The sequence below is a fragment of the Delphinapterus leucas genome, chromosome X (assembly GCF_059928025.1).
Source record: "Delphinapterus leucas isolate spDelLeu-1000000601 "Yukka" chromosome X, BTC_Dleu_Yukka2, whole genome shotgun sequence".
NCBI classification, from domain to species: domain Eukaryota; kingdom Metazoa; phylum Chordata; class Mammalia; order Artiodactyla; family Monodontidae; genus Delphinapterus; species Delphinapterus leucas.
The window spans coordinates 66,334,953-66,346,010 of NC_143150.1; the positions used below are offsets into that span (position 1 = coordinate 66,334,953).

General features: G+C 38.5%; 1 protein-coding gene across 2 annotated transcripts; it reads left to right on the forward strand.

Moving 5' to 3' along the window:
- Window positions 1-356: 356 nt before the first annotated feature.
- TAF9B (TATA-box binding protein associated factor 9b) lies at window positions 357-10,900 on the forward strand. Of its 2 annotated transcripts, XM_022580843.3 has the most exons (7): window positions 357-452; window positions 1,100-1,181; window positions 1,776-1,912; window positions 1,989-2,123; window positions 2,927-3,002; window positions 4,972-5,082; window positions 6,671-10,794. In XM_022580843.3, the coding sequence occupies exons 1-7, from the start codon at window positions 402-404 to the stop codon at window positions 6,829-6,831; spliced, it is 753 nt and encodes a 250-aa protein (XP_022436551.1). In that variant the 5' UTR covers window positions 357-401; the 3' UTR covers window positions 6,832-10,794. The 2 variants fall into 2 exon arrangements, with proteins under 2 accessions (XP_022436551.1, XP_022436552.1); XM_022580844.3 differs by lacking the exon at window positions 4,972-5,082 and having other exon boundaries at window positions 6,671-10,900.
- Window positions 10,901-11,058: the final 158 nt, after the last annotated feature.

An 11,058-nucleotide genomic window follows, 5' to 3' on the forward strand; every position in this document is an offset into this window, starting at 1 on the left:
CCAGGCAGCACTACCACAAAGGCAGGTGGATGCAGGGACTCTGCAGACATTCAGGGAGAGGGAAGGGGCCAGGGTGGCTGCAGGGGACGTGAGGAGGGGCCCCAGAAAAGACAAGGGTGCCCCTTTTCGTGTACTTTTCCGGGGAACAGCTCTGGGAAGGCGAACTTATCAGTCTTCCAAGCGTTGGCCGAGGGCTCTTCGGAGAAGGCTTCAGCGCCGTGGGCTCCCTGCTAGCCCGGCCTCCCTCTGCCTCCGCGGGGCGGGCGGGCGGCTGGGAAGCGGCAGCCAGCGGAGCAAATGGACCGGCGCGGTAATCCCGCCCTCCGCGCCCAGAGGGGTGGAGCCTGAGCGAGGAATCCGCGAGCAGTCCTCTCTCCCCGGATGACTAGCAGCAGGATAACATGGAGTCGGGCAAGATGGCGCCTCCCAAGAACGCTCCGAGAGATGCCTTGGTGAGTGCGAAGGATGCGAGGCGGGGTGCGAAGCTGGGCGCGACCGCAGCCGGGGACCTGAGAGGCGGGCCTGGGGGAAGGACCTGATGATGGGCTCGCGGGTCGACTTCAGCCATGCCAGGGCCGCCAGGAGCTGGAGATTCGAGTGCCCTGGACCCCAGGGCTCTCTCCCGCCACCCCGGCGGCCCAGCCGGAGGGAGGCTGGCGGCCCGCCGGATGCGCAGGCCGGCCTCCCGGCTTTGTCTCCTGGGCCTCGGGCCCGGGCCGCCTAGTCGTCCCGCCCCGTCTGCGAATCCTGGCTCGCGCCTCCAGTGTTCTGATGCAAAGCTACCGCAGTCGCCACATCTGAAAATGTAAACCAGCTGTAACCACCCCTACCTCGACTGGGAAAGCCAACCCGGGCCTTTTTCTTCTCTTTGCCCCCGCCCCCACCCCCACCCCCACCCCCGCCAAAAAAAAGTTTTCAGCAAAGAGATCAAGACGAGATTTGGTGTGAACCTGACACTCGCTTGGGAGGAAAAGGATAAGTACAAGTTTGGAACCCAGAGAAGGGGGAACCTTGTATCATAAATATAATTACTACCTTCGGTCCAGTCTTGATTTCTATACCTAGATTATGCATCTGGCGTTTTAATTTGAATCCACAGGTGATGGCACAGATCCTGAAGGATATGGGAATTACGGAGTACGAACCAAGGGTTATAAATCAAATGTTGGAATTTGCTTTCCGTAAGTTAACAAAACACCAAAATCGCCTAACTTGTGAATTTTAAAAATCGTTCATTGTAAGAACATTTTCAACCAAAATACTTTAACAGTTAATGTCATAACATGTCATTATACACTTGTCCAAACCCACAAAATGTAGAGTTCCAAGAGTGAACCATAATATAAACTACGGACTATCGGGGATTATGATGGGTCCGTGTAGGACTATCAATTGTAACAAACGCACCACTTTGCAGGGAACATTGATAATAGAGGATGCTATGCATGTATGGCGTCAGGGAGTATATAGGAAATCTCTGTATATTCCCCTCAATTTTGCTGTGAACCTAAAACTACTCTACAGAAATAAAGTCTTAAAAATATGTGAAGAAAAAAAAGAGTTAATGTTATAGAATTCAGAAAGCAGTAAAAAGGAGCTCAGGCTAGGGAACAGTATATTGTTATATCTGTTTAAAATTGATCATATAGATAGGCCAATTAGATATTAGAACCAAAATTCATAAACTTTCTGGAAATTAGTGAAACTTTTTTAAAAAACTGGCCATAAATATTAATCTATTTTCATATGTTTTAAATAATGTTTTGTTCTTAAAGGATATGTGACTTCAATTCTGGATGATGCAAAAATTTATTCAAGCCATGCTAAGAAACCTAATGTTGATGCAGATGATGTGAGACTGGCAATCCAGTGTCGGGCTGACCAGTCTTTTACCTCTCCTCCCCCGAGAGATGTGAGCAAAATTTTATTTGAAGTTCATTTTACTTACAATTTTTAATTGTAGTTCTAATAAGGATTTTTTTTTTTAGTTTTTACTGGATATTGCAAGGCAGAAAAATCAAACCCCTTTACCACTGATTAAGCCATATGCAGGACCCAGACTGCCACCTGACAGATATTGCTTAACAGCTCCAAACTATAGGCTAAAGTCCTTAATTAAAAAGGTAAGAATTTTTAGTCATCTTAGCTTTTAAAAAGGGTAAGATGTGTTAGGGGTAAATAGTGCAGTAAATTAAAGGCTAAGATAATTTACTAGGATTTTTTAAAATTTAGTTCCTTGAAAATACTATGTCTGCAATTAGCTACTATGTTAAAATATAGAATATATGATCCAAGATTTTTAGGGCTAAAAGGAACTTTATTGTTCATCTAACTCATCAGGGAAGTGAGCCCGAACTCATCTATGAAGTTAGTAGCAAAGTTAAGACTGATTCCCAGGTCTCATAACTCCCAATCTTTACACTATACCATAACAGAGTAAATGATATACCATCAGGCATTGGACTTGCTTTCTGAAATATGACCTAAGGCTCTCCCACCACTGAGAAAGTTCTCCCCACATTGGGCTACCTCTGTACCTCTGAAATTCCACTATAAGGAAGTTTCTTACTGGGTTAAGATATTGACTAGTTAAGATTAAAAAATCATAAGGAAGTTAGCTATTATCCCCAAATAACACTCTACCTCAAACTTTAAAACTATATAGAATTATATATTTTATATATATATTCTTATCCATGTTTATATAGATATGTATTGTTTGTATTATATGTGTGTGTATATATATATAGATATTTGTGAAAACCCTAGTTTAAATGTTGCATTAGAACACTGAACAGAAACAGGACGTTCTTGCCATCAATTATCTATTAATAATTCATATCAGCAATCCTAATTTCATTTCCTGCTAACTTTAGGTGTCAAGTGTGAACAACGTTAAAACTAATTTGTTTTTTAAATCCCCTAGGGACCTAACCAAGGAAGACTAGTTCCACGGTTAAGTGTTGGTGCTGTTAGTAGCAGACCTACCACTCCTACTATAGGTAAGTGCGAGAGGGAAATGGCTTTTCTGGCTGGTAAAGAAGTGCCTCAGCACTTGATTTTGAACTGTAATCCAAGTAAAAAGGTGAGTCAGCAATTCCGATATGTGTTGCCATTAATACATTTACTCGTCCTCTAGTAAAGCTATAAACATATTTTATCAGATTTCAAAATGAGAAAGCGACAAGGAATATCTGATCCCAAATGAGTATAGAATTGGGCATTACCCAACATTGTTGCCGGTATTAACTATGGTAACAAAAACAGAAGTTTAAGCAGTGTTCTTTCTGGGTTTTATACAAATAAAGTTGCCAAACTCACAGCAGTAGCCTACTTATTATAAGAAATTAAATTTCTGAGTAAATTGGCAAGAGATGCAATCAAAAGAAGTTTAAAGTATACAAAAAGCTTAAGACTATCAAAGAAAATCATTTTTAATATAACCTTTTCAAAAGTAGTACTGATTATCCTGTATTGGTCAGTGAGCACCCCTTCAGACTGTTTCCTGTGTCCTTTGTGACAGGTCTCCATCATTCTTTGAGCATTTCTTGCTTCCTGGCACAAGATGTTCCAAGCTCATCTTATATTTTCCTTACCCCAGTCCTAGAATCAGCCATTTCTCTAAAGAGCCCTGGTTCCTCTTAGTGGAGAATGGCATTTAGAAACCATAATGTCATTGTTGCTTAGATAATAAGGAACACATGAATAATGGATTTAGATTTCCTGATTTTTTTTTCCTATGTTCCTGCTGTATTTTTTTCATAGTCAAAGTCTTTTCAGAAAAAAAAAACCCCTTCTCTTTGACCAGTATTGATTTCTTAGCTCTTACAACTTGAGTACTATAGATGTCATATAGCTCTAGCGTAAGCAGCATTTGATTTTTGAGATGTGTAGACAACCTCTTCATATTTTCAGGTGTGAATTCACATTTCAGCATTTTAAAACCAGACTGGTATAGTATTAATTTGTACACTTCTAATTATATGCATGTGACCTGTGTAGACAGGAGTTTGCATATATAATTTGTGTAACTTTTTGATCATATACTGTTTATCTGTGGGTTCATATCTCTTAAGTGAATACCAACTTTTTAAAAACTCTAGGCTGTGCTAATCAGTTACATGTGTTGGCAAGTTAACCAATTTTAGTTACCAGTTGTGATTTTTATTCCTAGTTAGACATTTATTGTACATGTTTTAGAGATTTTTAAGTCTAGAGTGAGGGAGCTGCTAAAAACTATTAAAGATGCAAGTTTTAAACTTTAAAAAAAATTTAAATGTGTTTCATAAAGCATAAGACCTAAGCGTATACTCTGTTCAATTTTAAAACCTAAACTCCATACTTAGATAAATGTTAACAGTTTCCTTATGGTAATGGACAAGAAAACATCCACCTACTGTGAATTTTCTTGACAAAATAAAATACTTATATTGCTTCATTAAGCTTCACCAAATTCTTTGGACCACTCCTTAATACATGGAAAACTTACCTTAAGATGGAGATATGTTAGGCTTCTGTTAGATGCATGTTGATTTAGCTTCATGGGCATAGTAGACACCTCCTAATTCCCAGCAAGTGACAGAGATTAAAAGTGCCACATAAGATAATTAATAGAAAACTTGGGTCTTTAATGCTGTTTATTTAAATGTTCAACTTCATGACTTCATGTAGCTAAAATTCAGTGCCAGATGCTATGTGAAGAGTTTTACATGGATTATTTTAATTCTCACAAGAATCCTATGAAACAGGTATTGTTATCCCCATTTGATAGATGAGAAAAGCACAAAAAGATTAAATAACTTGCCCAAGGTCACTCAGCTAGTAGGTGATAAAGCCTGGATTCAAACTCAAGCAGATCTTTCATTAATTCCCTGTGCTTTGAAGGTAGTTTCTGGTAAGCTAAAGGAGAGCAGAAATTGAACCTGTATAATAAGTCACCTAACTAACATGGTCTGTTAATTACAACTACAGCAACCCCACAAACAGTGTCTGTCCCAAATAAAGTTGCACCTCCAGTGTCAGTGACAAGCCAAAGATTTACGGTGCAGATTCCACCTTCTCAGTCCACACCTGTCAAACCAGGTAACATGATGGGCAGGGCATGGGGGATTGAAAGTGGTTCTTTTAAAATATTTTTCTGAATTTTAAAATTTGTGAATGATTCGTGATAACAGAACAGTTTGTATTCCTATAGCAATAATTAAATTGTTTTAATATCGTAACAGGAAGGCGGCCGTAATGCTGCAAATCTGGGTTCTTCAGAGGGGGTCTATAAACACACTAAAATTGTATGAAATTTTACATATATGTAACATTTTGGGGGGAAGGGAGAGATTTCAACATGATCATCAGAGTCTCAAAGAACCCTATGAACTAAAATAAGTTATGGTCTACAAATCTCAGGCAAAATCACTTAGGGTTAAAGCTCAAGAAAATAATACAACTTAGTATATATCCAATGAAAACTGTACTTTTATTCACTTCACGGAAGTATATGTAGAAAGTTAGAATAATATAAGTAGAATTCTGTTATAACGTAGTTTATTCATGAATATGTTTAGATTTCACATCTTCTGAAACCTAACCGTACACCATAATATTGGTCTGTAAGGAAGCATGATTCCTGACCTTGAACATGTGCCTTTAGTATGTTCCATGATGAATCCAGTGCACTGCTTCCCATGACTGAGAACTAATTGAAATTTTAAGTAAATTAAAAACAGGGCTTCCCTGGTGGTGCAGTGGTTGAGTCCGCCTGCCGATGCAGGGGACACAGGTTCGTGCCCCGGTCTGGGAAGATCCGTGCGGCGGAGCAGCTAGGCCCGTGAGCCATGGCCGCTGAGCCTGCGCGTCCGGAGCCTGTGCTCCACAACGGGAGAGGCCACAATAGTGAGAGGCCCGCGTACCGCAAAAAAAAACAAAAAAAACTAACAGAACTTCTTTAACCTTATACTAGATACTAATTTAAGTACTTTAAATCATTAAAAAATGTAATTTAACTCTTAATGCAGTATAATTATGTTTCTTCTGATATAGTTTTACTTCATGCTATTGAAATTGTTATTAAAATTACATTCAGCTTTGTTGAATACTTTTTACTCTCAGAAGCATTATACTTTGTGTACTCCTGCTTTATGTCTCATTTTTAATTGAACACTAAGGGAATGTAGTATTTTAATCATAACTCTTTATCTAGAGGCCTGTTGCCATTTTTGTGATTTATGAAATTTTTGTCGCCAAAAAAGGCAGGATTATGTTTTTTCCTTCCAGATTGAGTTGGTATAGTGTATTCTTGGCTGTCAGAATACTCACAGCTTTGGGACTTTGAAATGGTAAATATTCATGATGTGTGAAAAAGCATATACATAACTGTATGATCTTAATTACATAAAAATGGATGCTTAGTTATGTAGATACACAAACAAAACCTAGAAGGACACATCAAACGGTAAACTGCTTGTGATTATGGATGACTTTGTTTTTTGCTTCTTGTGTTTTTTGGTTTCCTATTATGCACATGTTAACTTTTAAGAAATAAATGTTATTTTAAAAACCTTAAAAAAAGAAATTATTATTAGAATTACATTTCAGCTTTGTTGAATACTTTTTACCATATGTTTCTGATTCTGTGTAGTTCATAGTTTGGGGGTGTTTTCTCCTCTGTTTACAGTTCCTGCAACAACTGCAGTTCAAAATGTTCTGCTTAATCCTTCAATGATTGGGCCCAAAAATATTCTTATTACCACCAACATGGTTTCATCACAGAACACGGCCAATGAATCAAACCCATTGAAGAGAAAACATGAAGATGATGACAATGATACTATGTAAGGAATATAGTGTAGTCTCTATGCATTTCAAACGTGTAGTTGGTTTTGAGCCCAGTATACCAAACTAGAACATTCTTGATCGAAAACTTAAATGTAGCTGCAATATCTTTCACCTTAAAGTGTTATGTTTATTTCTTAAGGGTACCAATGTTTTTTCATTAGGCTTCAAGTATAAAAAGTTAAGTGCTTGTTTATTAATGGTTTCATTAATGTTGAGTCCTGCTATGGTAATTCTATTTTTGGAAGCAGTTTTCTGCAATGTATCTGACAGCAACACTTAAGTTTCACTTTCTACAGCCTGATCAGTAGACTAATCTTTAACAGCATAATTTCTAATCTATATTTAAATACTTCTTTTGTACGATAAAATAGTCACTTTTATTGTCACCAACTTTTTTGACCAGATCTCTCAATTTAGTAAATATTGTTGGAGAGGTTGGATTTAGAGGGATTCTAAATCCATTTTGAATATATTTAAGCTGTTTCTTGATGTTCCCTAACCTCCCACCTCAGCCCCGTTTCTAGATCCCATTCATTTTCTGCACCACCTCCTCCCCACAGGCTTACGTTTCTCCCTATTGCTCTTAAATTTAAAAGGCCCAAACTGGAACTTTAGGAATATAATTCCTGATAATACAGCTCAGTGTCATTTTCATATTTTTAAAACCTGCTTTACATGCCTGATGGTCTATGGTTCACTTTAACCAGAAGGTTTGCATTTGCTGTTTTTCTCTCCATACCAGAGCAGTTGGGTTTTATCCCTTACCTTTTATGCCCATTGAGCATTACTCTGCTTTTGACAGGTAGTTTAGGGTCAGTTACATTCAGTTTCAGTCATATTCCAAGTTGATAACTCCACCATATTTCACAATTTGAAATTTAACATGAAAGATGCTATAGCTTAAAATCTGCCTTGATAAGTATACTTACACTGGACCTAGGCAAAACCACTGAAGAGCAAGTGTTTTCTTCCTTTCTACCATACATATATATGCTTTGATCACTACTGCTTGAACCCCCCATTGGTATAATTCAGATTTTTCCAGCTTATTGCTGAGGATGTCACACATAAGATGGGATCAAACCTGAAAGTTTTCTAATGGTTTTCCTTCCTCTAGAAGGCCAACACAAACAAATTAGTGTGATGTGACTTGCGTTTAGGTGCATTCTGCATAGGCTTCCCAGTAATGTTGCTAAACACCTTTCCCTATTCCATTTATACACATCTAAACATCCTATTGAGAAAGACTGCAAAGCTTTCAAAAATATAAACAGGCTTGTGTTGTTTTTGTTTAAGTAAGTTTGACATATTCAACATAGGAATACTTTTGCAGAATTTCTAAAACAAATTTTTATATCATAATTTAGAACTTATAGCCAAGGATCCTCAAAACTTAAAACACAAGTAAGTTTCATCTTAGGATGGTGCTTGGTACATCAAAGAGAAATAGTCCAGTAACAGGGAAGAAATATCTCATCAAATCTGTGATTCAGTGTTTTTGGATATTAGGAAAAGGTGATACCAGACTTATAAAAATAGATCTGATCATCATAGGAGAGAAATGTTCATTATATAGCATAGGATGCCATTACTTGAATGTTCTCAGGGAGGCATGTCAGAAAGCCTAGGTTCTAGTCCTGGCTCCATCGCTAACCAACTGTGTGACCTTACTTCACCCATGAGCCTTGTTCTCCTCACTAGTAATAGGAAAATAACACCAACCCTGCCTACCTCACAGGGATGTTGTGAGGGTTTAATTGGTATTTGTGAAAGTGCTTTCAAAATTGTAAAAATGCTATATGACTCTAAGGAATTGTTAACGTATTTGTTCCAAGATTATTAATAAACAATTGAACTTACTGTATTTCTCACTTTTGATTTAAGGGATTCAAAGAGGATGAACAAGGCCCAGTAATTCTGAGGTCCAAAAAGCAAGATTTGCTTAATGGATGATTATAAATCAGGGAATTGCTTGCTTTTATTTGGAATCAGCATGTGACTCATCATAATGAAGCAAAATAAATATGAAAGGTTATGGGTTTAAATCTGTTAACATAACATGCTCTGTCTTTAGTGGGAATTTATACATATAATTGAGGTTGCAATCTGAGTGTTCATTCTCTTAGCCAGCCAGTGGGTGGTTTGCCCTTTCCGATGAAGACTGCTTTATCTTGCAGATCTCCCTTTCCTAATTACATCCACCCATTCTAGCATCAAGAATGACTTAAGGGACTTCCCTGGTGGTGTAGTGGCTAAGAATCTGCCTATCAATGCAGGGGACATGGGTTCGAGCCCTGGTGCGGGAAGATCCCACATGCCGCGGAGCAGCTAAGCCCATGAGCCACAACTGCTGAGCCTGTGTTCTACAGCCTGCGAGCCACAACTACTGAGCCCGTGCACCACAACTACTGAGCCCATGTGCTGCAACTACTGAGCCCACATGCTGCAACTACTGAAGCCCATGTGCTCTAGGGCCCACATGCCACAACTACTGAAGCCCATGCACCTAGAGCCTGTGCTCCACAACAAGAGAAGCCACCGCAATGAGAAGCCCATGCACTGCAACGAGGAGTAGCCCCCGCTCACTGCAACTAGAGAAAGCCCACATGCAGCAACGAAGACCCAACGCAGCCAAAAATTAATTAATTTTTTTAAAAAAAGAATGACTTAAGGCAGCTCTTGTCCTCTGGCTTCTAGGTGGAATTTTTTTAAAAGATGTACTGATAGGAAATGAGGTGAGGACACTGTCATCCCAAGTTCTTCCTTCTACAAGTAGGAAACAAGTGTCTTTGCTGAGTAAGAATATAGGAATACAGCCACTATGCAGGGAGAATGGAAGATGTGGCCTAAGGGGTCCAGAGTGAAGAGAAGTAACTCAGGAGGTAAGGAAAAAAAACATCAGAACCACAGGTACAAAGCAGTGTGTGTAATTATGCCACCATACACCAACACACACGTGCACATGCATACCCTTTTTATATGCATTAAGTAGCTCGAGATTGAAGTAAACCAGTCTTACAGTGATTGGTTGCTTCTAAGAAGGGAAACTGGTAGCTAGGGGACTAAGGTAGGAAGGAGTCTTCTCATTGTACTCCTTTTTGACTTTTGTATCATGTACTAGAGGGAAGTTTTGGACATGAAAAGAAAGGAAGCAGGAAACACTGAACTAAAGAAGAGATTGAACTCATTTATGATGATTATAATTTTTTTCCTATATACAGGCATACATATGTTGTCTGGGGGTTAAAAGTGAATTTGCTACACTTAAGCCTAAACCTTTGCAGTGTTTTATCAATAATTCATAACTCTGTATTAAATCAGGAAGCACATACTTGTACAATTCTAGTTTATATATGCATAAATTGTTTGTTATATACTATCTTCCTTGACTAGGTTGTAAATTCCTTCAGGAGATAACTGCTATCATCTTATACTGCCTCTATTATGTCCTGAGCATATAGCAGGTACTCAAAATATTTGGCTGTTTGCGTTTCCCCATTCATTTTCTGGATTAATGACCGAAATAAATGGGGAAAAGATCCTGGAAGCAGAGTCTGGTAGAAATTACTTATAAGGTACAATCAGGGGTTGATGGATGGACGAATGGCAGTTGTAGAGTCTAAGTGTTAGGTTTATGGGTGTTTACAATTCTTTCAATTTCTCTGTACATTTGAAATAATAAAATGTTGAGGGAAAGGTAATCAGTAGGGGAAGAAAGTCATCAGTATGCTAAAGTTCTGGCCCGGCTATGACATTAATTCTCTGGATCAATGTGTAGCATCTCTGGGCCTCACCTACAAAAAAGATTGTACTATAATTCCTGCTTCTCAAACCAGGGTAGAGCATGCCATTAGAGATGTGCAGAAATATGGTGTTTTTAAAAATTAACTACAACTATGGTGACAGTATTAAAATACAAATGAATTTTTAGAAAAAATTCAAGCCTTCAAAATTTGTTTTGTTTAAAGCAGCCACCAAAATTTTCTTTTGCTGTTCTCTCCAGAGTTAAGCAAAAAATTCCTAGTCTAGAAGAATCATTTCAGGGAGTGAGGCACACTGAAAAAGCACCAGCCTTTGGAGTCAGACAGACCTGGATTTGAATCCCTGCTGTTACGGGCTCTGTGATCCTGTCCAATAGTTTATTTCTTTATCCATAAAGGTGAAATACATACTCTAGTATGTAAAATGCCCAGCAGAAAAATTCCAGTTACACACAGCCTTTTGAAA